Below are 27,723 nucleotides of genomic sequence, written 5' to 3'. Positions count from 1 at the left end.
TTTGCACTTCAGATGCAGAAATTGTGCAGTTTCAGCTGTTTTTATTGCCGGCATGGTCTGCGGCGGTTTTAAAGGGGTATTCCAGGATTTTTTTATTTGACTATGCTACAGGAGCTGTAAAGTTAGTGTAGTTCATAATATAGTGTCTGTACCTGTGTGTGACGGTTTTCTCACAATTCTGTGATTATCGCCCCAATATTTATTTTTAGCAGCATACAAAATGACTGTTGCCTCAGATTTTTCCCAGGTTGCAATGCGGCCGAGACCTGACTCACTAGTCAGCTGATGACAGGGAGCCTGTCTGCTTCAATGGGTGGAGCGATCGCTTGGTGGGAGAGAGATCAATCTGCAACTAATGCAACAGCTGTCGGCACCCTGATTGAAAACCACAGGTCTTTTGAATGGATGCAGCTAATTTATGTTTCAATGGATGGATGGGGTGGCTGATGTGTGGGTGGGAGGAAAATGGAATTATGGGATTTGTAGGCAAAAAAGAAAATTCACACAGGAAATACAAGTTTACAAAAAGTTAGCCACAGTGTTATGGTAATCTCACAACAGCCATTTAGCCCCAAGACAAGCGCAGATCCTTCTTAAGCATGTCCATTACTGCCTGCCCGGAACGTACTAAAATCACTTTATGCTGGATCACCCCTTTAAAGGGGTTGTGCACTGCCCTAATTTTCGGAGCTCCGCTTACAGCGTCCGGAAGTTCATTACTCCGAAAATTGTGTGCGGGCTTCAGTGTTCGCGGCCGCCGGGCGTGACGTCACGCCCACCCCCTCAATGAAAGTCTATGGGAAGGGGTGCGACCGCTGTCACGCCCCCTTCCCATAGACTTTGGTAGAGGGGGCAGGCAAGACGTCACGAGGGGGCGGGCGAGGGCCCGGCGGCCGCGAACACGGAAGATCGCACACAGCGTTCGGCGTAATGAACTTCCGAACGCTGTGAGCGGAGCTCCGAAAATTAGGGCAGCGCACCACCCCTTTAAGTCCGGCAAGAAAACTGATACGGTTCAAACATGAGCGGACCCGAGCCACTATCTGAATCAGTTTGGCTCATTCAAATGAATATGGCGCGTTTTTTATGGATAGATTCATTCAGATTACTATATACTATATCTGAAATCAGGAAGGAATTTCCCCCCCTGATAGGGCAATTGGCATCATCCTCATTTATTGCATTCTTCCGGACCAACACAGTAGGGATAAAAGGTTGAACTTGAGGGACCTGTCTTTTTTTTCATCTTATGAACTATAGGGGGCTATATACCAATTCTTGTTGTGAAAAGCTATTTTTGGATAGCTTTTTTTTGTTTGCCGTGTTTTTGGTGCATGGCCTTTAATAACTTTTTGCACAAACAAAGGCTGAGATTTATCAAAACCTCTGCAAAGTAAGAATTGCCCATAGATCACTTCATTTTTAATAAGATTGCTTCTTACATAAACAAAAAAATAAATAAAAATAAAAGATGCGATCGGACTGGTGCTATGGGCAACTGCACCAATCTTCCTCTACACAGGTTTTAATGGATCTCCCACATAGACACTAGACTACCCTCCGTGCAATAAACTCAATAGAGTTGCCCATACCAACCAATCAGATCGCTTCTTTTATTTTTGGAAAGGCCTGTGAAAAATGAAAGAAGCGATCTGATTGGTTGCTATGGGCAACTGAGCCAATTTTCCTCTGGACAGGTTTTGATACATCTCCCCCAATGAGCATGCTTCCGGTATGCTGGGGTATACATCTTCATGCCATTTTGATCATATCCATACATTCTGTATGGGTATCAGTCATAGAGCTTATATGACCCAAGTTTCCTTCTTGTTTTGGCCAAAACCAACATTGGGAGGAAAGGAAAACAACAAAACCATAAAAGAATTCTGACGTGAGCTATAAAACAAGTCTCAAAGTCTCAGCTAACATAACACTTATATAACCTGGCCAACATAGCAGAGGCGCCTCTATATACGTAAGCATTTCCTCTCGCTGGTGACTGCAGCGGCGGCGGATTTTGACCCATTCGAGTTGCTCATAAAAAGTGCTTTATCTTTATTGCTTAGAAAAATAAGAGATAAGAAGACAAATCACTAATTACAAGTTTCTGCAATGAAGATCCGATAGACGGTGCAGAATGGAGAACTTTAACCCATTGATATAGAAGGAGCTTCTAGGAATGGATCCAACATCCTCTCTGATGACATATATTCAGGGACGGGGATGGAATGCTTTTTACTAAAAGTCAAAATGGCCAATGTCTAACGCTGACCATAAGCTATACCATAAGTTGTCACTGTGTCATGTGTTTTCTTACTGTTACAGGTAGTCTCTAAGCTACAGCTGTTCTTTTTAGCAGCTATGGAGTCACAGAGTCACCCAGGCTTCATAGACATGCATGGTCCCTCTCCTCACCAGAACTGGCTACTGTTTATGGAAGCCTGCATTCTCTCTATGGAGGGGAGCGGTATAAACGCTCTGGCCTGTAATCTGGATAATAGATATGTTAGGGAGCTGCTATTCATGAGACGGTTTTACTTTAAAAGCGTGTGTTGGCTAACACTGCATTACCAATATTAGGATGATAATTCTCCTGTCAGCTAAGCCTGTCCCCAAACCGGTTTCACTTGAGATTAGTATTCAGGGTGTGGGGACATCTCCGTCTCTGTATAAACAGCTTTGTGGTCCATGGGGGTCATGTACCAGTGAAGAAGGTGAAAAACATGACTCTCTGAGAATGGCTACTACCCAAGAACAACTACTGGGGCACAGAGGCCTACCCCACGTGGGTGGCTGGGAGCTTAGCACTCAACAACCAGGGTGCTTGGTGCAAATCTGCCAAGTTATGGTGGTGCCATATAAACTTTGTTTTATGTAATGGTAAAGATTTATGAAACATGGGAACAGAAAACATCTGAATAGTTGCTTCTTCCATTCTTAGGGTGTATTCATACCCCTGAGATGCACTGTGGACTTGAAGTTGCAAATTTTACAAGGCAATCACTTAAAAAAAAATACAGAATTGCCTTGTAAAATCTACAGTTGCAGATCACCAGCTGCATATTCTATAACTTTAAATCTGCAGTGGATCCAGTGTGGATCAGTGCACCCTAAAATGGATTTCCTAAAACTGGTTGCTATGGGCAACTGGTGTTTTCTTAACAATGGTTAATCTGCTTCGATTTCCTTAAAGCTATAATGGTGGCTGTAGTCAGGTCACATGACTCACACCTAATGCTATACCGTTTTGCTGCTTCCCCCTCCAAGGAGCAGGTAGGTGTAAGCAAGGATACTTTGAGCCGGAAGCAAGGGAACATATCCCGGTAAAAGTTTTCTTCAGGGTTTTCTATTTCTTATTGTGTGTAAAATGTAGAAGGATGAGAACACTAAGTAAGATAAATGTGACTTATTAAGCGGTGCTACATATTTGGGGCCTCCTACAACATCCCTTGCACAAATTCCCATAAAAATATTAAACCTAGTCTGTGAGAATGATTCATGAATAAAAAGCAACTTGTATAAGTCGGAAGTATACTCCAAGCAGTCTATATTTCTCCCACTCATCCTGGCAGCTTTAACAAAAGTCATTATGGTTGAATATTGGATAAAGAGGATCAGAAATATGTGCTCCATCCTGTGGCAAGATTTTCAGACCACCCCAAACCTGACCGTCCCCTCAGCTGTGCACCGGCCACCCTGGGGCCACCGAAGGAGTCATGTGCCAGACTATAACGTTAATCCTTCCTAACCTGCCACGGTTTTGTAATTGGCTTCAATAAAAAAATGTTTGTCAGTTTTTCTACTGTATACTTCTGGCCACCTGGGGGTCTCCCTTCTTTGCCAGAACACACTCCGTCTGGTCAAAATCTCAGATTTTGGTCTCCTGCTTGTAATGGCAGGAGACCAAACTCAGGAAGTGTTTCTCTACACTGAGCTTGATTGACAGCTGCATAGAGCTTCATTGAAAGCTGCTGAACAGAGCCTCACTGAAAGATACACAGACTGACCGCGCTGCAACGATGTGAGGGCGGAAGTGGTCCTCCAGCAGGTTTCAGTGATGTCATGCCTACTGGGTAATGCCCACTTTCTTCCGCAGGGAGATTTCACTATGTGAGCATGAAGAAATGTAGGATACACGGCTTTTTAAAGCTATGAGTTTTTCCTAAGCGTGGGAGGGGTGTAAGGAGTAGTTAGGGAACATAGCTTGAGTTAGTTTAGATAAGTTTATTCAGTGTCAGGTACTCTTTAATGGAATCCAATTGTATCACTGGATGACTGAAACCCCCCCACAAAAAGGTCCATAGAGAAGCCATGCTCTTTATTGTAGATACCTGGCTTGCCTCAGTGACAATAGTGAAAGCGCTATTCAGAAAGACATGGTGGTTCTCCTGCTTTACAACTTTTTTGGGAGAATGTTGGGGGTGTGATGCTGTGGCTTGCTTTAGCTGTATAAAAGAGGTATTTCCCTTTAAATGTTGAGGCTTCATTAATAACGATACAACATTCATCTACATTAAGCCTCTACAGGATCTGTTGCATATCCCAGTGGGCCCTACACAATGTGTAATACTTACCCTAACTGCATAAAACCTTTCCAGCCACTCACTCTATTCATCCTGTCTGGCCTATGCTCCCGAGATCCGGCCTTTCCATGAGTTCCCGATAGCCTGTTCATTATAAAGCTGCTAAATAAATAAATCTCAAGTGGAAAGTAACGTCTGCACCGGCCATAGGATTTAACCTGAATTAGGATACGTAATTTGGCCAAAGAGATGCTCCTCCCACCTTCTGCTCCTTGATCCCTTCATCTGATCTGGGGTGTCAGATTGAGCTGGCGCCACAAAGCCGCATGTCTCTGGAAACTTGAGTGCAGGGGATATTGTTATATGGCTGGAGCTCTGCAAAATGAGGGCAACAGTCTAAGCGATCAAAATCCAGTCATTGGTTGTAACCTGTTATGTAAAGGAACAATTTTTGCCATAAGACTTGTCTGTCACCGACATATTATTGTGTATTGTTCTTGGTAGAACGCATTGGTTATGGGCCATGATACCCTAATTCTGGAACGGACCACTAAGGCAGCATTCACACGGCGGAAATTCCGTACGGACATCTGCTTGGAATGTCCGCACGGAATTTCCGCTGTAGCAGAGTCCCGTTGAATTAAACAGGATTCTGCAGCTCTGTGTACACGGAGGAATTTCCATGCGAGATGTTTCAGGACGGCAATGCTCTAGTCACAGTTTATACACTGGGAAAACATTGGACTGTAAACTTGTCCCCTGTTCTACTATTGATTCCAGATATGTATTTTCTCCTTTGCAATACAGCTCACTCTGAGTCACTTGCGATACATGGCAGAATATTCCCATTTATATGGGACAAGTTTCCAATATCTGGCACATGCGGATCATTCGCGTTGTGGGCACAATATCATTATGAACATTCAGATGTATTTACTTTACATTTACCTAAATACCTGTAATACAAAACCTGACAAGTAGATGGCACCACCTGCTGGTCCAATGAAGTAAAAATTCCACTGACACCTGGACATTAAGGGGGAGATTTATCAAAACTTGTGTAGAGGAAGAGTGGTGCAGTTACCCATAGCAACCAATCAGATTGCTTCTTTCATTTTTACAAGGCCTAAAAAAACAAAAACAACAATCTTATAGGTTGCTATGGGCAACTGCACCACTCTTCCTCTGCACAGGTTTTGATAAATCTCCCCCCCAAGAACAAAAGGACTAAATAGTTTATTTGTACACGTGTGAAATTATTTGTGTTATTTCCTATAAAGGGTCAATGACATGTGGCCCTAATAAGGCTAGGATTCCATTTTTTTTTTTTAAGTGAAAAAAAAAAAACACCAGAAAAAATGCCAGTGCAATTTCTTGGGTCTGATGTTTTTTCTGGCGTTTTTGCATTTGAGTGGGCGTTTTTCCCCCCCAAAATTTGTTGATACCAAAAAAACAAAGGATGCATTAGATGGGGGAAAAAAAATGTATGGTTGCAGCCAATCCCCGCTCTCAGAGAGAAATATGAATCATTGATGTTCTATCTATTCATATCACTGGCCGGAGTATAGTGCAGAGATGCGGAGCGCAGGAGAAAGCCGCTCCATCTCTGCTATAGATAGGACGATCTGCAGGTACTACTACTCCCAACATGGAGCCCACTCTGCTTCATGTTGGGAGCTGTAGTACCTGCATTAATAGACAGAGCGCAGCGAGTATAACTCCTGACATGTTGCGGTCTGTCTATTAATGCAGGTACTACAGCTCCCAGCATGGAGCAGAGTGTGATCCATGTTGGGAGTAGTAGTACCTGCAGTTAAAGAAAGATCACAGCAGATGCCACTTCTGACACCAGATGCGATCGTCCTGTATGATGTATAGATGCAGGTGGCCGCTCTTCTATGGTTCCCTCCACTGCCGTACATATACACCTATTCATATTTCCCAGAGAGCTGTGATTGACTGGAACCATCTGGCCAATCACAGCTCTCTGCGGGAAATATGAATATGTGTATATATACGGCAGTGCAGGGGACCATAGAAGAGTGGCTGGCCGCACCTATAAATTATACAGAAGGATCGCAACGGACCCAGGCGATCTGTCAATTAGTACAGGTATTACTACTCCCATCATGGAACAGTGTGCTACCTAAAAAAATTAAAATAAAGAAAGAAAAGTAAAAAAACACACACACTACATTTTTATTATTGTCGGCTACATTTTTAGGTCCCTGGCCGCACACATAAATTGATCAGTTTAAAAATGAATAAAAATTTCGTAATAAAGGTAAATTTCATTAAATACAATTTTTTCCATTTTTTACAAATTTTATTTAAAAAAGTGATCTCCATCACTTTTTTGGATTGCTAAAGTCCAAAAAAGAATAAAAACCGCCTGCAAAAACGCCAAAGTTAAAACCCACATGGAGTTTTTCTACTTTCATAGACTTCTATGGGAGGAAAAAAGCCACGACTTCAGGGGAAAAAACCCATTGGCTCAGCAAGCTGCGATTTTGCAAAACCGCCAAAGAGCTGAAAGAATGAAAAAACGCCAAAAGGATAAAAAAAAAATGCCAAACTGAAAAACGATTAGTGGAAAAATAATTTTGCATTTTCGCATTGATTTACAGCTAACATGTGTCCGCAGCGTTTTTTTGGCCAAAAAAAAACCCCCCACGTGGCAGAATTGGCGTTTTTCTTGACGTTTTTCCCCCCAAAAAACAAGTGGAATTCCAGCCTAAGGACACTACACTGTAGCCCCTAAACCAAAATGATTTTTCAATGTGACTACCTAGACGTGACGAGACTACCATGTGCCTGAAGGGCTCAAAAAGTTCCGACCAGGGTCACTTGCATGGTGCTAGACATGCCTGCTATGAGATATTTATTAGGGAATTGCTCATCCTTGTATAATGCTTCAGGAGTGTCAACCGAAATCCTGTATATTATTCCATGGTCAGAGTAGCAGCGACAATTGCGATTTTACCAGGCAAATCTTTGTATAGGTCAGATATTTGCTGTGAGCGATCATGGTCCTCTCCAATCATTGGTGGAGACACTCCATTCTTCTGAACTGTAAGGCTAGGTTCAGACTACGGAATTTCCGCCTGCAATTCTGCTTTGAAATTGCAGGCAGAAATTCCGCTTGCTAAAATGTATAGTATAGGGAATGGGTTTCCGTTCACAAATTCACCCTTCGGAATTTGTGAACGGAAAATCCGCTTGGAAATTTCCGCCTGAAGAATGGCGGTGCTCTTTCTTCCGGCGGAAATCAGTGCGGAACACATAGCAGTCTATTGGAGACTGCAGTGTGCGCGCGGTCCTAGCGCCGACTGATTCAGTCAGCGCTGGCCGCACTCCGAATCTCCGGGCGGAAATTTTCTGCCCGGAGATTCCGTAGTCTGAACCTAGCTTCAAATTAAAGCCCATAGACTTCTATGGGATTACGCACTCCCATTCACACTTCTGAATTTCCGCAAGCGGAAATTCAGAAGTATGAATGGGAGTGCGGAATCCTATAGAAGTCTATGGGCTTTAATTTGAGGCGGAATTCCGCAAGCGGAAATTCTGCAATGTGAATAGACTCTTATTTGTGAACATGAGGCCCAGATCTGCTGCAGCTAATCTAACAGCTCTAAAGAACCCAACACTTCCTGCAATAATATTTTATCTGTAAAAACACTTACATAAGCAACTGCGTGCACGGCCAAGAGCAGGCAGCTAAGTTTAGCACATTGTTCCCAGCCCACAGATGCAGAAACTGGCAAAGAACAGAAGATCTACATACAGTATACCATCACCGATCGTACAAATAGAAGAGGTCTGTGAACAACGGTACCATGGAGACTGGATCTTCTGCAGACAATTAAAGTGCTAAAATGTATGTGTATAGAAAATGCACAGCTGAGCAAAACCTAAGCCATAAGGGGGAAAGGATTGCTTGTAGAGCTCAGGAGACCAGATTAGTGGCTTGGATAAGGGTACATCATTTCTGCTGCATAGAACACAGTGACCTCCATCACTCTTTATTGGAAGATGTTTGGAACAACCAGGACTCTTTCTAAATCAATACCTTCCCTAGAGTGAAGCATTTTTTTTTTTTTTTTTTTTTTAAGTAGCTGAGACGGGTCAGGGGGGTGGAAGGAAAGCTGAATGGCATAAAAGTACAGAGAAATTCTTAAAATATTCTTATATTTGGCAAAACCTGTGCAGCGTAAATGTGGAGCAGTTGCCCATAGCCCATATTTTTCAGAGGCCTTATTAAAAATTGAAGGAGCAATTCAGTTGGTTGCTATGGGCAAATGGTCCACTTTTCCTCTGAACAGGCTTTGATAAATCTCCCTCAATGACCCTAAGCACACAGCCAAGACGACACTGGAATGGCGTAGCGGCAACTATGTGAATGTCTTTAAGTGGCCAGAGCCCTGACTTGAACCCAACCAAAAATCTTTGGTGGGATTAGGAAATAGCTGTTCACCAATGGGGGGGATATAAATTAGTATAGGCAAAGATCTGTCAATCATGGCTGGAGGGCCTGGCGGAAGCCACCAGTGATTAACTCTTTGTAGTCGTTGCATGCTGCCTCTTCAATTACAGTGGTCCCTCAAGTTACAATATTAATTGGTTCCAGGACGACCATTGTATGTTGAAACCATTGTATCTTGAGACCATATCTCTATGGAAACCTGGTAATTGGTTCTGAAGTCACTAAAATGTCATCCAAAAATAGGAAAAAGTGAGAATTAAAGAAAAATAACTAATGTAGATAAAGCAAGTCCTTACATATAAAAGTAAGAAAGATCTGCTGTGAGCTGTAATCACTGTCTATGTCAGTGTTTCCCAAGCAGGGAGCCTCCAGCTGTTGCAAAACTACAACTCCCAGCATGCCCGGACAGCCTTTGGCTGTCCGGGCATGCTGGGAGTTGTAGTTTTGCAACAGCAGGGGGCACCCTGCTTGGGAAACACTGGTCTATGTAGAGGACAGGAGCTTCTTCAGGGTCCTGTACAGTACACGCAATGTCCTAAAAAAAAAAGTAACATGGAGCCGCCCTCAACTGGTGTTCAAAGAAGCAGGTAACCCTGGCACAGGTAAAGAGTACAGAACATGTAACACCTCCCTTTACTGTAGGGGGCGCTACCAGACATCAGTCAGTGCGTACGCAGTAATACAGTGGTTTTATCAGTGAAATGTCCATTCTGATTGGTCAGTTCTTCCGCCCATTGACAAGTTTCGCAGATCTGGACTGTCTGTAGCATTGTATGTTGAGTCTGGTTTCGAGTTACAATGGTCCAGAAAAGACCATTGTATGTTGAAACTATTGTATGTTGAGGCCATTGTAAGTTGAGGGATCACTGTACTGCAATTTTCTACCAGCTCTATGACAGGTTGTACCATTCACTCGAAGGGGATAACACAACAGTACTACAGCATCTACAACTAGGACCATGCTTCAAGGTAGTGTAAATACTGAAGAGTGTACAGAGGCGACTGACAAAGTGCACTCAGTTTAAAGAGTCCCTGCTACAGCCATGGCTGTATAGAACTTCTGACCGTAAACCCAGGGGGTGGTTCCTTGGACTGAAGCGTGGTCCAGGCTTGTATGGATTTGCGACTTTTAAGAGACACTTGCACCTTTTCAAAATGTTGCTCATAATAAAATTTGTGACTACTGCAATTTCGTGACTAAATAGTAAACTCACATAGAAAAGCTCTGCTTTCTAGTCTATTACGATTGTCCTGCAAATTGAGTGCAAAAAAAGTCACTGCGCGAAACTTTGGCGACAAATATAGACCAAAAAAAAGCCATCCAAACAGCTTGATAAATTCCCCTCACTATCTCCAATCTATGCACATATTCAGGGTCCGAAAACCTATACAGCCCTCACCTTGGTTTTAACAGGTCTGTTTTAAGAAAACAAAATAAAAAGAAATTCAGTCTTTATTGGTGTATTAAAAAAAAAATGAATAAAAAAAAAAAACACACCCACAGACCAAAAATATAAAAATAAAGAAACAACCATGTATAACAGAAAACTGACATAAAAAAGATTTTGAGCAGAATATGAAACTTGCCTAAAAAAATTGACCTTTTATGCAAGAACTCTGGCATGCAAGCCATGATAACTTCCCCCATGTTGTAAAGGAATTAAACACAGACCCGAATTAGCTGCACCCCCCCCCCCCCCACCCCGAATAAAGTCAACTGATCCAAGGTAGTACCAACGTCCACCAAAGCACAGGTGATACTTGTGCACAGTGGTTCCAACCTCTGCTTCTCCATCCAGGCGCGTTACATCTCACACCTGCACTGTGTAATATCCAGGATCCGGTCTTGCAGTCTGTGATTCCAACTGTCTTCTCTCCATCCGGGGGGGGGGTTCTACAGGTATAAATTATAAGAGACCCCCGAAGAAGCCACAATTTGTGGCAATACGTGTGGAGTATTGGATGATCTGCAGCCCACCCTTACAAGTAATTCATGCTTTATTGCACTATATATATATATATATATATATATATATATATATATATATATATATATAATTTTTTTTTTTTTTTTTTTTTTTTTTTGCATACTGATCTTTGTGAGGTTTAACAGATTGGTAATGCACTTTTTCTTTACAGGGACAGAGTATACTACAGTGGTCCCTCAAGTTACAATATTAATTGGTTCTGGGACGACCATTGTATGTTGAAACCATTGTATGTTGAGACCAGAACTCTATGGATACCTGGTAATTGGTTCTGAAGCCACCAAAATGTCATCCAAAAATAGGAAAAAGTGAGGATTAAAGAAAAATAAGTAGATAACTAATATAGATAAAGCAATTTCTTACATATAAAAGTAATAAAGATCTGCTGGGAGCTGTAAATCACTGTCTAGGACAGTTTTTCACAACCAGGGTGCCTCCAGCTGTTGCAAAACTACAACTCCCAGCATGCCCGGACAGCCGAAGGCTGTCCGGGCATGCTGGGAGTTGTAGTTTTGCAACAGCTGGAGGCAACCCCTTTGGGAAACATTGGTCTATGTAGAGGACAGGAGCTTCTTCAGGGTCCTGTACAGAACACGCAATGACCTAAAAAAGAAAAAGGGAAATGGAGCCGACCTCACCTGATGCCCAAAGGAGAAGCTAACTCTGGCACAGGTAAAGAGTACAGAACATGTAATACCTCCCTGTACTGTAGGGGGCGCTACCAGACACCAGTCAGTACATGCACATTAGGAATACACAGGTTTTACCAGTGAAATATCCATTCAGATTGATCGGTTCTTCCAGCCATTGACACATTTCACAGATTCCATAGCATTGTATGTGGAGTCTGGTTTCAAGTTACAATGATCCAGAAAAGACCATTGTATGTTGAAACTATTGTATGTTGAGGCTATTGTAAGTTGAGGGATCCCTGTATATCATAACTAATTGATTTAGGCATGGTTATATACACATATGCTTATTGGTGGACACTGGTACGTCAATGTATAAATCTCCTTTCTGGTGTGTGTTTAGGATTAAAAAAAGAATGAATATTTCTTTTGGTGACACTTTGTTACTTTAAAAGCCTTTTTTTGCCCTTTTCATTACTTAGTATTTTTAGGCAGGTTAGTTGTCTAGCACCAGCAATAAGTGTTCCTCATTCTAGCAGTAGTGCCTCTCTATTTTATGTGCAAGCTACATGTGGCTTTATCATTAAAGGGGTAGTCCAGTGGTGAAAAACTTATCCCCTATCCTAAGGATAGGGGATAAGTTTGAGATCGCGGGGGGTCCGACCGCTGGGGCCCCCTGCGATCTCTCTGTACGGGGCCCCGGCTCTCCGCCGAGATAGCGGGTGTCGACCCCCGCACGAGGCGGCGGCCGACACGCCCCCTCAATACATCTCTATGGCAGAGCCGGAGATTGCCGAAGGCAGCGCTTCGGCTCTGCCATAGAGTTGTATTGAGGGGGCGTGTCGGCCGCCGCCTCGTGCGGAGGTCGACACGCCCCCTTCCAGCGGGCTGTCGGGGCTCCGTACAGGAGATCGCGGGGGGCCCCAGGGGTCGGACCCCCCGCGATCTGCAACTTATCCCCTATCCTTAGGATAGGGGATAAGTTGCTCACCACTGAATCACCACTGGACTACTCCTTTAATTAAAATGTAATTGACTATCAATAGCAATTAAATCTGAGTGCAGGGGTGATACCTGCACAGTTCAGGATCGGGCTGCTGGTGCCATCAAATTCAGCACAGAACAAAATAGGCTTCAGGCAAAGAGACTAGTCCTCTAAACTATAAAAAGGGGTACTCTGCAGGGAAGAAAAGGTTTTTAAAGGGGTTATCCAGGAAAAACTTTTTTATATATATCAACTGGCTCCAGAAAGTTAAACAGATTTGAAACTTACTTCTATTAAAAAAATCTTAATCCTTTCTGTACTTATGAGCTTCTGAAGTTAAGGTTGTTCTTTTCTGTCTAAATCCTCTCTGATGACACCTGTCTCGGGAACCACCCAGTTTAGAAGAGGTTTGCTATGGGGATTTGCTTCTAAACTGGGCGGTTCCCGAGACAGGTGTCATCAGAGAGCACTTAGACAGAAATGAACAACCTTAACTTCAGAAGCTCATAATTACTGAAAGGATTAAGATTTTATAATAGAAGTAATTTACAAATCTGTATAACTTTCTGGAGCCAGTTGATATATAAACAAAAAGTTTTTTCCCGGAATAGCCCTTTAACCCCTTTAAATCAACTGCTGCCAGAAAGTTATACAGATTTGTAAATTACTTCTATTTAGCTTCCAGTACTTATTCAGCTGCTGTATGCTATCGGGGGAAGTTGTACTACTTTTGTTTGTTTCCGGAAAACTTTAAAGGGGTACGCCGTTGGAGCTGGCGCCGGGAGCTTGAGGGGGTGGGGCTATGATGTCACAAGCTCCAGATGCCAGCTCCACTTTGTTTTTTGTTTTTTTTTATTAAAAAAGTATTCCCCTCTGCAGTTTTTTTTCCCCCGAAAGTCTATAATTTTTTTTTCTTTTTATGGTTTAAACATTTCTGTAAATTTTACATGTCTACATCTCATCACAGTGCTCTCTGCTTTCTGGAGCAGCAGAGGTTTTCTATGGGGATTTGTCCCTGCTCTGGACAGTTGCTGACATGGACAGAGGTGGCCGCAGAAAACACTGTGGTCAGACTGGAAAGAACGTTCTGGCACTGTTGTGAAAGGATTATTCACTGCAGAAAAATACTGTAAATGAAATATATTTTGCATCTGATGGTGACATTCCTGAGGGTGAAAGCCTACATAGTATCCAGTCTAGACCAGTATTTGTATGCAAAACTACAACTCCCAGCATGCCCCATCTGTGCATGCTGGGAGTTGTAGTTTTGGAAAATCTTGAGGCACCCTGGTTGAAAAACACTGGTCTACACAATCATCTGCCAGATAAACAGCCTGACTCCCAGAACAAACTCCTGAAGGGCATGCTGGGAGTTGTAACAATGTGGATAGCCACATACATGAACCTAAATGCAGTCCCTCCGGTTGAGCTTTTTAAGGATGAACTTTGCTCTGTTTCCACTCTGCAGGAAGGAGCTGGTCACACAGATTAAGCAGAGCCGAGTTGACAGAAGCAGCTGATTATTGGAATAACTAGTTATCTGGCGCTGCAGACATGTGACTCACTCAGCTGTGATGTGGGGAGCGGGAAGAAGCGGGAACCTACAAGAACAAGAGGGGTGACAGCAAATAATGACATCACTATGACATCAAGTCAGGGACAGTGAGGGGGATAACACGCAGGCCCCTCCAGATGGGCACTAAGGAAGTGATGCTCACCTACCTGCAGAAGCACCATGTTGTGCCACCAGCCTGACAGACCATAGCGCGAGGACAAAAGTGACTTTCTATAAACTCGAGGGTACAGCTGTTTCTATGACAAAGCATAATGGCATGAACGCTGCTATAATCCCCTTGTGCTGTGGACAATGGAGACATATACAGACTGTCCGGCTGGTGATGTAGGGTGCATCATATAGCTTCACAGGCTCATCATGTGCAAAGAACAATTACTTAGTAATCGATTAGTTGTTTCAGCCCAAAATCTAATAGTTGTCGGTTGACAACTATTTTCAGAATAGATTCATCGGTTGGTCAGTCAATATCTAACGTTCACATACACTTGGCGATTATCCCTATGTATATATGCAACTGTGGTCCTGTTTATTGCCGGGGGGCCCAGCACACACCATCTTCTGCTTCCTGCAGCTATCGGGAGTCACAAGAGAGAGAAGAGGAAGATTGTGTGTGCTGACCCCCTCTTCACTAAATAGGAGCACGTACGATGGACAACCAGGGAATGTGCTGCCCCTCCAATCTGGCCACAGATAAGAAACAGGGAGGGGGTATAGCCCGTACAAGGAAAAAAAATATTATATTTAGAATAATTATACATATTTAAACAAAAAGATCCTCCTCAGCCTCTGCAAAGCTCAGCATCTAGCCGACCCCACACACTCAACACACAATGCATCCCTATAACAGACACAAGACCTTCAGACCGATCCCCTCCCCAATCTAATTCACAATTATCTTCTCCACTATGGTTTTTATCTGATTAATCAAAACAGTAATCGGCCAACTAATAGATTATGGAAAGAAGAGTTATATAGATTATATAAAGTAGAAATGGTCATATTAAAGGGGTATTCTGGGCAAAAATATTTTATCCCCTATCCAAAGGAGTTAAGGTGTCTGATCGCGGGGGGGGGGGGGGGGGGGGGGACCCACTGCTGAGCCCCCCCCCCCCCTTGCGATCTCCCTGCAGCACCCGCATATGCAGGGACTGCGTCTCTTGTTTCAGAAACCTCCGGGTTTCTGGGACTGGGGATGTGACATCATGCCACGCCCCCTCCATTCATGTCTATGGAAGGGGGCGAGACAGCCGTCACGCCCCCTCCCATAGACATGAATGGAGGGGGCGTGGCATCACATCCCCAGAAACCCGGAGGTTTCCGAAACTGGAGATTCAGCACCCGCATAGAATGCAGGTGCTGCAGGGAGATCGCAAGGGGGGGGGGGGGGGGAAGTCTCCACCACCAGTTAAAAAAAAAAAAAAAAAGTTCTCCATGTGTTATATAGATGGTCATCAAGGACAGGCAGGGTTCTGCTTTTTGTAGCCATTAATAGCTGGGGGTCCTGAATGGGAAATCCCAATAATTCTAGAAGACAGTATTTTACAAAGGGTTTTCAAATTCAGATAACTATTGTAATAAACACGGCCTGTTGACAAAACCTTTTAGGTGTTAAGTAAATATTAGGACACGGTCCAAAAAACCAAAAAAACATTCCATAACTTTAGAATGAGGCAGCTAATGCAGAACACTAAAGATCAAAGGATTTTGAAAGTTAAGTCTAGAAATGCCATATTCAAATTTTGTTTACTCCCATGACGCACCATTTCTATCCCAGACTTTGACATCTCTCCCACACTTTGTAGGGTTACGGCACAGTATGACTGTTTGCTGCCAAGTGGAACCAGTGTGGGAAGTGGCGTGTGCTCTCTTCATAAAACCTCCATCATGTCCTCTTAGTAGAAATTCATGACCTAGGCTGTGTACAACTATTCCTATTCATGGAAAAAAAAAACATTTACCGTACTAGGCTGAAGGCCACCGTGGTGATGGGACCTTATGCAATACGACAAATAGTGCAATTTAGAGAAAAGTTCAGATGTGCAGTTATGCAATTTATCTGTAAACTGCAAATTGAAAAAAAAATGCAGTTTGAATCTGGACAGGTTTGTTTGGGAGGTGAGGTAGCCATGTGTACCTTTCAGATATCTCATGGAGACTCACATTTAAAAAATTAAAAGGTACAAAGAGGTTGGAGCCGGTGACGGGAGCTCGTGACATAGCCCCGCCCCCTCAATGCAAGTCTATGGGAGGGGGCGTGACGTCACGAGCTCCTGGGCGCAGGCTCCAGCCTTCGGAACAGGCTTGTTCCAAACGCTGAGCAGCGGAGTACCCCTTTAAGAGCATTCTTTAATTTTAAAAGGAACATTCTAGGAGAAAGATCTACTATATCATGCCTAGTGCAAGGCCTTAGGGGGTGGAGCATGACACAGGCACTCTCTCTAAGGAACTTTGAATACCTGTATCACAATGCATCGGTCACCCATGCTTTACTGCTTAAAAGTTTTGGTTGTCACTAGGGATCAACTGATTATCGGTTTGGCCGATAATCATGATTTTGGGCATTATCGGTATCGGCAATTACCTTACAGATAATGCCCCGCCACCGCACCACACCACCGCCGCCGCCCCTTTGCCTCCCTCATCCCCGGTTTTATAATTACCTGTTCCCGGGGTCCGCACTACTTCTGGATCCTGCGGTGTCCTGCATTACGCTGTGCGCTGCGCAATGACGAGTGACATCCTCAACGTGACGTCCCAGTCAGTGCGCACAGTGACAGCGCAGGACGCCGCCGGAGCCAGAAGTAGCGTGGACCCCGGGAACAGGTAATTATAAAACTGGGGATGGGGCAGCGGCAGTGGTTAAACTCAGGACCGGCAGGGGGAGAGAAGCGGGCGGCAGCTGGGGGACAGCGGCGGCGGAAGCGCGGACCCCGGGAACAGGTAATTATAAAACTGGGGATGGGGGAGGCAATGGGGCAGCAGTAGTGGTTAAACTCGGGACAGGCAGGGGGAGAGAAGCGGGTGGCGGCGGCAGTCTCTGGCCCCGAAAACGTTGCTGCAGTTCATTGATTTAAAGCGCCCGCTTTATCAATGAAATCTGCAGAGGCTTCTGGGGGGGGGGGGGTAACTTTTACCGGAATATCCCTAGTTGTCACTAGAAGTATGCACTATGGAAGAGGAAGAGGGGGACAGATAAAAGGTATCCCTTTAACAAGGACATATAGAAGTCTATAGTCCTCTTTATTTGCTGTTTAACCCCTTAAGGATGCAGCAAATACATTTTTTCGGCTAAGTTTCCATTTTGATATTTTTGCTAAAATGCCCCCCCAAAAATAAAGATTGGCAGCATGCCATTTTTTTCTGGGCAAAAATGCTGCAGCCAGATGTTAGCTGCAATTCAGAATGCTATATGCATTTGCCGTTTTTTCACTCTGTTTGGCGTTTTTTCTGCCTTTTCAAAAACACCAACATATTGGGACTCTAGTGTTTTTCTCCCATAGAAGTCTAGGAGGATGAAAAAAGTTTTCCAGGGGAGTACCCCTTTAAGTACAACCTCACAACACATTCATCTTACTAAAAGCCTTTGTTAGAAGGCAAAATGGAAACCCCTCCGGCTCAGATAATTATTATTTTTTTTTAAATACAAAGTATAACACCTAAGCGCAAACAGGAAATGCTAAACATCAGCTTCTGGACACGAAAAGACGACAAACAGAGAACATTGCTAAGTGCGCTGGTCGAATCTCCGCGTCGTGTTCTGCGAGCAGCTTCACAAACTCCTGGGAGCATTCAGCCAAAAATACCAGATCACGGGTTTTAGGGCTTCATCTCTAGAGCTGGCACAGTGCGGCAGCAACACAAATCTTTATTATTACCCTGCCCCCGCTGATCTATAGCAGGTTCTTAAAGGGCCAAGCTAACTGGTGATTGGTAATTTCTGACCAGTCTAGGACCTGATATCCAGGCAGGTATTGCTAGCTTCAAGGTTACATGTGGATGTTGGTTAGTGTACAACGGTGTTTCCCAAGCAGGGTGCCTCCAGCTTTTGCAAAACTACAACTGACGCCCCCTGACGAAGCACATACGCGAAACGTGCGTTGGGGTGTCTGTGCTTGGTGTTCCTGGCTTGTGCGTTTATGACAGTTGGCTTTCTTAGGCGTTCCTCTTTTCCATTTTTTGGTTTCTATTTTGTTTATGCTACTGTATTGCTGTCTCCTATCTTATATTTATGTATGCTAGACGCTACACTTATATTGTATTACACTAGGAATCTGCAGTTTTTTCAGTATTATATTGTGTATGTTCCTCATTGAATACCTGCATTACCCATACCGGATTCACCAGCACTGTTTGTCTCCTGCCCATGGTCATCTTCTGCCTTTTATTTTTAATTGTATGTCTTATTCTGTCTAATAAAGATTGTTATACCTTTACGAAATATTGTTAGTATCGTGGGTCTCTCTGTTTTTTGGTTATATATTGGCACCCCCGGGACCTACATACGGCGCTTAAATGTTTGCCGTGCGTTTGTTTGGCCAAACAAAACTACAACTGCCAGCATGCCCTGGCAGCCAACGGCTGTCCGGGCATGCAGGCAGTTGTAGTTTTGCAACAGCTGGAGGCACCCTGCTTGGGAAACACTGCAGAAAGAGAGAAAACAGTGACGGATACTATTCTGCACCAACCTAAAAAGCAGATAGCAGCCAAATGCAGAAAGTTGTGGCTGCCAAGATACCCAGCAGCTCTGAAACAACTTCTACTCTACTAAAGTGAAATTTTGTGATCATACATCTTTAAACCCCTTAAGGACCCGGGGTTTTTCTGTTTTTTGCACTTTTGTTTTTTCCTCCTCACCTTTTAAAAATCCTAATCCTTTCAATTTTGCACCTAAAAATCCATATGATGGCTTATTTTTTTGCACCACCAATTCTACTTTGCAGTGATATTAGTCATTTTACCGAAAAATCTACGGCGAAACGGAAAAAAAATAATAATTGTGCAACAAAATTGAAGAAAAAACGCCATTTTGTAACTTTTGGGGGCTTCCGTTTCTACGCAGTACATTTTTCTGTAAAAAATGACCACCTCTTTATTCTGTAGGTCCATACGATTAAAATGATACCCTACTTATGTAGGTTTGATTTTGTAGTACTTCTGGGAAAAATAACTACATGCAGGAAAATGTATTACGTTTAAAATTGTCATCTTCTGACCCCTATAACTTTATTTTACCGCGTATGGGGTGGTATGAGGGCGCATTTTTTGCGGTACCATTTTTGTATTGGACTTTTTGATCGCTTTTTATTCATTTTTTCATGATATAAAAAGTGACCCAAAATATGTTAATTTGGACTTTGGAAATTTTTTTTGCGCGTATGCCATTGACCGTGCGGTTTAATTATATGTTTTTATAGTTCGGACATTTATGCACGCAGCGATACCACATATGTTTAAATTTATTTATATTTACCGTATTTATCGGGGTATACCACGCACCGGCCTATAACACGCACCCTCATTTTACCAAAGATATTTGGGTAAAAAAAGTTTTTTACCCAAATATCCATGGTAAAATGAGGGTGCGTGTGTGCGCGTGTATACCCCGATACACCCCCAGGAAAGGCAGGGGGAGAGAGGCAGTCGCTGCTCGCTTCTCTCCCCCTGCCTTTCCTGGGGTCTAGAGCCCTGCCGCCAGCCCTTCTCTCCCCCTGCGCCGTGCAGCGCATAGCAACGACACAGGGGACGCACGCCGGAGGCCTGCAGCAGCGCGGACCCGACCCCGGCAACAGGTAATTATGCCACCGGGGATGGGAGGCAACGGGGCAGCGGCGCCGGCAATGGGTGCCGCTGCCTCTTCTCTCCCCCTGGCTGTCGGCGCCGCTTCTCTCCCCCTGGCTATCGGCGCCGGCAATGGGGCGCCGGCACCGATAGTCAGGGGGACAGAATGGGCAGCGGTGCCGATAGCCAGGGGGAGAGAAGGGCCGGCAGCAGGGCTCTAGACCCCAGGAAAGGCAGGGGGAGAGAAGCGGGCAGCGACTGCCTCTCTCCCCCTGCCTTTCCTGGGGATGTATCGGCGTATAACACGCACATAAACTTTAGGCTAAAAATTTTAGCCTAAAAAGTGCGTGTTATACGCCGATAAATACGGTACATTTTTTTTTATGGGAATAGGGGGTTGATTTGGACTTAAGGAAAGGGTTAAATGACATTTAATAACTTTTTTTTTTTGCAGTGTTATCGCTCCCATAGGGGGCTATAACACTGCACACACTGAACTTATACACAGTTCCCTGCAAAGCCATAGCTTTGCATTGATCAGTCTTACTAGCGGTCGATTGCTCAAGCCTGCATCTCAGGCTTGGAGAAATCAATCGCCAAAGGGAAACGCCGGAGGAAGGTAAGAGGACCTCTGCTCGCGTTCCAGCTGATCGGGACACCACATTTTCACTGGGGTGGTCCCGATCAGCCGGGAAGCATTTACTTTAGTTTTAGACGCGGTGTTCAGCTTTGAACGCCGTGACTAAAGGGTTAATAGCATGCGGCACCACGATCGCTCCCGCACGCTATTAGCCCCGGGTCCTGGATTCGGATACATGCCGGGACCGACCCGATATGACACGGGGTCACCTAGTGACCTTGCGTTATATTGCAGGAGCAGGCCAAGGACGTAAATATACGCACTTGGTCGTTAAGGGGTTAATGCCAATTGGGTAAGGAGATCAGCTGCCGCCAGACACACAGGGCAAGGCTGCACACGCTTTACTATGATTTGCTGCCAGTCTGCCATCCGTATGGCTCTCAACCGCTGCGCAGAACCACGGGTGCAGTTTACACATGGGGCAGTAGCGTGTATTGTGGTAAAACAGCTCGAAGGTATATAAACTGACTGCGCCAATGGTTTCTGTAGAGTCAGACAGCTGGTTGACTTCTGGCCCAAAATAAAGGTAACAATAATAGTAAGCCATGTTGAAATCTATAATACTATGGGGAGAGATTTATCAAAACTTATGTAGAGGAAAAAGTTGACCTGTTGCCCATAGCAACCAGAGTGCACCATTTTCATAGGCCTTTCTTAGCCGCAATCTGATTGGTTGCTATAGGCAACTGGTCAACTATATCCTTGTTCACCTGCAGCAGGAACACACGTAGTAATGAGCGGAGCGGTGCTAGGCACGCGCACTAGTCCTTGCAAGACTATTTAGGGTAGAGTCCCATGTAGCGTATACGCTGCGTATTTTCCTACCCACTGAAGGCAATGGGTAGCAAAACCAGCTGCAGAAAATATGCATCTTATATGCTAGTCCACTTGAGGACAGTTTCCATGTGTTTCTAGGTATTTCCATGGGGGGGGGGGGGGGGGGTATCAATGTAAAAGCTACACAGGAGGAGACCATAGGTGGAAGAATACTGCCCTAGAATGTCACCATCTTGCACGGCCCAGATCATCATCATCATCATCATCTTGCTAAATACAGGCTTATGGCTTGTTAGAAAGGCTCAAGATCTTAATAAAAATGTAATTATCCCCGCTGGCGGATTCCTGATCGCTTTCTGTTTTAATTACAGCAGGACGAGGGTAAAATGAGGCTGCGAAAACAATGTTCGCACAGACTATGGTGCTATACAAGGGACCCTCCTCCCCCTACTAAATCACAAGATACTCCACGGACTTCTGAAGGGGAAAAAACAAACAAACAAGATAAAACATTTTTTATAAATAAACACGGTCAGATACTAAAACTTTTTATATGTTGTACATCTTGGCCGAACGTTACAATTTTCTTATAAAGTATGTTGAAAAGGTTATTTCTTTTTTTTAATAGAAATGATGGCTTATAAAAGCACAGGCTAGGACAAATCTCCAGTAAATGATGGTGGTACTAGCACTTCTCTGTGCTCACTCCTGTCCTATCAGGGGGTTACAGAGCAGCCTGCAGTGATGGCATGAAGAGACCCAGCACTGTACAGCAGACTCCGGAGGAAGAGGTCCTGCAGAGTGAGGACACGCCCCTTCCAAAGCACAGATTAACAAACCAAGTGAGCAACAGATAGAAAGTATTTGTGAGAGAAATATAGGTGCTAGACACATAAAAAGCATATGTACATGATCAGGATTCTGAGTAACATCACAGTTTTGTTTCTTTTTTTTGTGGGATATGACAGGGGTACTCTTTAAAAGTGGCTGCCATCATATCTTACTGAGGATTGGCTGAGGTTCCACACAGACTGTGATACAATACCCACACACACGCTACATCACGAGATACTCTATAGGGACTACTGAGGGGGAAAAAAATGTAAAATAGGCTGCCATATCTTAGTGAGGATTTGCTGAGGCTGCAATGGGCCACATGGTGTCCATTCAGATAGCAGAGTTGCTCTTTACAGTAGCTAATAGGGGAAAGCCAAGCAGGGTAAAATGGAGAACAATATGGCTGTCCTTACATCTGTCCTAGTAATTGTCACAAGCCTAGTTATGCATTTATACATGGCTGCCCCATGTAACTGAACAGCTCAGGAAATTTCTCTTTAAGGCTATGTTCACACAGTGTAAAACTTGAGGAATGTTCCGCCAGCAGTAGGACCACTCGGAAATGCGCAGTCTTAATAGACAGCAATAGCTTTATGAGCAAAATCCGTAAAAATAATGAACATGTTCATTGTTTCTGCGGATGCTAAAATAGGGATTTCTGCTGCAGATGTCTCTGTCGTAAAAATTCTGCACAGTGCTGCAGAATTCTGCAGCGGAATTTCCAAGCAGAATATTTCCGCTGTATTCCGCTCAGAAATTCCGTCTTGTGAACATGGTCTAACAGTGGGTTATGAAAACAGTGTTACCTTTAGTCATGAGTGTCAAATCTGCCTACCTATGAAGTGGTAGACCCCCAGCTACCACATCATTACATATGCCAGTGTTTCCCAACTATTGTGTGTCCAGCTGCTGAAAAACCACAACTCCCAGCATACCCGGACAGCCGTTGGCTGTTCGGGAATGCTGGGAGTTGTAGTTTTGCAACAGCTGGTGGCACCCTGGTTGGCAAACATTGGCAGATGCAGACAGATTTTCCAGGATGGGGAAAGCCACCTTATAGGCTCCATGGAAGCTGTAATGTAGCCCATATTGGTTGTCACCCAACTTTTCCAATAAACATAACTAAAATGGGAAAAGCAATGTGCGGGACATAAGTCTTTAGTTTCATGTTTACCTAATTAAATAGAGCAAAAATTCAGTGAAAACTAAGAATGTAACACTTTAAGACTTGCTACCTCAGAAGAGCAGCAACATGCGCTGGATGATGTAGTGTCAGAACAGAAAATACACAACGCAACATTAAAATGTGATAGCTATGTAAATCACCCACTAATAAAAATGCTGGGAGCTGAAGAGAACACTGTATAGTAAGAAGGGGTACATAAACTGGATGATCCCTCAACTTACAATGGCCTCAACATACAATTGTTTCAACATACAATGGTCTTTTCTGGACCATTGTAACTTGAAACCAGACTCAACATACAATGCTACGGAAAGTCCAGATCTGTGAAACATGTCACAACTGGAGGAACTGACCAATCAGAATTGGCATTTTACTGGTTAATCACCTCTAATACTGAAGTACAAGCACTGACTGATGTCTGGTAGTGCCCCCTACTGTACAGGGAGGAACTACAAGTTCTGTACTACTCCTTACCTGTGCCAGGGAGAGCTGCTCCTTTGGACACCAAGTAAGGGTGGCTCCATTTGGGACACTGTGTGTACTGTATAGGACCCTGAAGAAGCTCCTGTCCTCTACATAAACCATCGTTTCCCAACCAGGGTGCCTCCAGCTGTTGCAAAACTACAACTCCCAGCATGCCCGGACAGCCAACGGCTGTCCGGGCATGCTGGGAGTTGTAGTTTTGCAACAGCTGGAGGCACCCTGGTTGGGAAACACTGACATAGACAGTGATTTACAGCTCCCAGCAGCTATTTCTTACTTTTATATGTAAGGATTTGCTTTATCTGTATTAGTTATCTACTTATTTTTCTTTAATCCTCACTTTTTCATATTTTTGGATAACATTTTGGGGGCTTCAGAACCAATTACCCGGTTTCCATAGAGTTATGGTCTCAACATACAATGATCGTCCTGGAACCAATTAATAATGTAACTTGAGGGACCACTGTATATAATTATATATATACAAATATAAATTAGAAGCTACAAAAGACTGTTCTGCACAGCGTTTTCCTCATCCCTTACTGCCCCTCATGTCATCTATGTGCAGGAAGCCGAATTATATCAAATCTACTGAAGGAACTGGGTAGGGCACAGGAAACATTCCTGGCATCTGACAATGCAGGAACTCCGCTGATGCTGCCACACATTCCCACCTGATATTAAAACCATTTCTAAATGTTGAGTTTTCTTAACTATTTGTTCCAGGGAAAGCTGGATGACAACCAACATGGCAGCTATTACAACTCGCACAGCGGTGGGGGCTTTTTTGTTTGACTCCTGCATGGCATGCTAGAAAGATTTACTGGGGGACAACCAATATAGTCTATATACAGTTCTTATGCTCCAGCCACCCAGCTTTTTTAAATTTCCTGCACAGAAGGTGACACACGAAGTAGATTTACCATTAAGTGCACTAGGAAAGCTGAGTGAATATCCCTGTTAGAGGTGTAAAAGCACCAATATAAAGTGATGAAGTGAAGAATCAGATGAATGGAGGACGATTCAAGGACTTCAGTTTCCAGTAGTATTTCTTTCAAATTTAAAGTCAATAAAGAAAAAAAAAAAAAAAAAAAGAAAAGAAAAAATTACATTTTTTTTTTGCAAAAATAATCCTCAACAAAGCTGCACAACATACATGATGGGGCAGAGAACAGATACGATCAATGACACTAAAGACAGAAACTGTAGAAGAAAAAGAAGTGCCATGCAGGATGAGTGCAGAGTGTGTGCCCGTTGGCACAGAGCACCGCAACCTGCCTGCCGTGCACCTACCTTAGACAGCTGTCTCCTCAGGCTGAACCGCTGGACCATGTTGAACCCTTCAGTCCTTTCACACAAAGAAATGAGGGTGTGGTGGCTGCCAGCAACTAAAACCGCATTTTCCAGATGAAAGGGCTCAGGAAAGTAGGGGTGAGGGGAGGGATCCCCCAGATGAGGCGTTCAGGATGGAGGAGAAAGCAGAGAGCGGATCAGTCTGAAGTTGATGGAACCTCATTGTTCGTGTAGTATGCTGCCAGTGAGAGGAGGGAGGGGCGCCATCCCACAGCAGCTCTACATTTCCTGTGAGTCAGCTGTGAGAGGGTCCGAGACAGATGGACCCTGAAGACAATCCCCCCGATACACGAACCTCCTCCCCCTGCATCCACCTGACCCAGCCATTACCTCAATTTCATTAGCTGCTAAAGCAAATTTATTTACACTGCCCAGGGAGAATGGGCCAGATACGAGGCCGCAGGGTTCACTTATTTATACCCCAGGCTGAATGATGTGTCTGGCAGACAGTCCAGTACCCCATGGCCACTGCCAGCCTATACTTACACACCAGGGAATTGCATAAAGAGCAACTCCATAATTCTCCACACTGCTGCCCGTCAGGAGAGGCAGCTGAAGTTATAGGCTACTAGGAAATTAGGTAATTGTTCGTCATGCAACCACTGAATCCAGCATATAGGACAGTAAGCTGCATCAAAATACAAGACCACAGACTAAAGAGGAAATCTCTTCAGATACCACATTCTATTTTCATACCAGGCATGTTTAGATCATCATATTATGGCAGGGTGCCTCCAGCTGTTGCAAAACTACATCCCCAGCATGCCCGGACAGCCGAACCAGAGTACCGTCATCTGTTGCTAAACTACAACTCCCAGCATGCCCGGACAGCTGAACCAGGGTGCCTCCATCTGTTGCAAAACTACAACCCCCAGCATGCCCGGACAGACGAACCAGGGTGCCGCCATCTGTTCCCAAACTACAACTCCCAGCATGCCAGCACAGCCGAGCCAGGGTGCCTCCATCTGTTGCAAAACTACAACTCCCAGTATGCCAGCACAGCCAAGCCAGGGTGCCTCCATCTGTTGCAAAACTACAACTCCCAGCATGCCCAGACAGCCGAACCAGGGTGCCTCCAACTGTTGCAAAACTACAACTCCCAGCATCCCCGGACAGCCAAAGGCTGTCCGGGCATGCTGGGAGTTGTAGTTTTGCAACAGCTGGAGGCACCTTGGTTGCTCAAATGACAACTCCATAATGCAGTGTTTCTCACTTTTCCTGAATAATCTTTAAAGGAGGTGACACCCATGTTGGTGAACCAGAGAGGACATAGCGGATTACATCAAACCAGTGCGTCCAATCCGCCCTTCAATGGCGGATCTAAGGCTCCTCATGAGTCTTCTCATTTATTTCCATTTATCTAGAAGTGTAAACATTTGTCTCGCCTTCTTATCAGAGACACATCCAGCGCACACTGGCCCTTTGTCTGCAGGCGCACACTGCCGCTCCCCGACTGAGGTGTCTGCCCAAAAGTATTTCTGCCCATAAATTCAGGGAATTAAAAAGATGGAACCATGTCCTAAACTCTATGGGGGAGATTGCCCATAGCAACCAGTTTTTTTTATTTTTTATTTTTAAGTGTTCAGAAAAATGAAAGAAACGCTCTGATTGGTTGCTATGGGCAACTGGTCATCTTTTCCTCTGCACAGGTTTTGATGAATTCCTCGCTAAGGGTGCGTTCACACTACGGCATCTCCGCTCGCTGAATTCCGCGAGCGGAGATTCAGCCTGGCGGCCGCCGCCAATGGTGCTTCGGCGCTGGGGCCGCGGGGCAATGAGCAGTCACCGTTGAGAGCTATGCAGTGCTCGCAGAATCCGCGCAAAGAACGAACATTTTCAGCGGCGGAATTGTCCGCAGTGGATATTCCGCAGTGTGAACGGGTCTCGCGGAGACCCATTCACACTAATGTTAAGTTCACACCACGGAATTCCGCTCGCGGAGCAATGCTGACAGTCTGGTTGCTATGGATAACCTCAGTAGCATTGTCAGGCAGCATGTCCTTAGCAGCCACTATGGGTTAGGGTGCATTCATGCGGCCGTCTGTCCTAATTTTTTTTTCACCGTTTAGGTTCCATTGTTGCTGCTCGTTAACGGATTATAAACGGTTGTAAAATATTTTTATTTTTTTTTTACAATCCTTTCACATCTGCTTGCACCCGTCTGCGCTCATTTCCGTATTACAATTTTTTTTTTTTACGGGAGAAAAAAAATACTGCATGCACCATCTTTTCTCCCGTAAAAAAAAAAAAATTGTAATACGGAAATGAGCGCAGACGGGTGCAAGCAGATGTGAAAGGATTGTAAAAAAAAAAAAAAACTGAAGAAAAAACGGATACAATAAATTTAACATTGAAGTCTATAGAAAATGGATGAGCCTTTAATGCCATCAGTTTGCATCCGTTTTTTCAATCAGTTTTTACTTCTGAGCATGCTCAGAACAACAAAAAAAATTTTTTTTTTGGGGGGGGGGGGTTATTAACT

The 27,723-nt window shown here is 44.2% G+C and overlaps 1 protein-coding gene across 7 annotated transcripts in view; it reads right to left on the bottom strand.

Annotated features, from left to right (window-relative positions):
- The window catches only part of TMCC1 (transmembrane and coiled-coil domain family 1), a 125,558-nt gene that overhangs the window by 52,080 nt on the left and 45,755 nt on the right, over positions 1-27,723 (bottom strand). Inside the window, exon 1 of one of the 7 annotated variants that reach the window (XM_056524950.1) lies at positions 25,182-25,393. The exons of the other annotated variants lie outside the window; for them this stretch is intronic. Within the exon in view, the coding sequence (XP_056380925.1) occupies positions 25,182-25,220 (39 nt within the window). The 5' untranslated portion in view covers positions 25,221-25,393. Of the gene's footprint in view, positions 1-25,181; positions 25,394-27,723 lie in introns of those variants that run through there. 7 annotated transcript variants of the gene reach the window in all.

Source organism: Hyla sarda, chromosome 6, assembly GCF_029499605.1.
Source record: "Hyla sarda isolate aHylSar1 chromosome 6, aHylSar1.hap1, whole genome shotgun sequence".
Classification (NCBI taxonomy): Eukaryota; Metazoa; Chordata; class Amphibia; order Anura; family Hylidae; genus Hyla; species Hyla sarda.
Note: the sequence above shows the minus strand (reverse complement) of the source record. Positions and strands in the feature narration are given on the sequence as shown.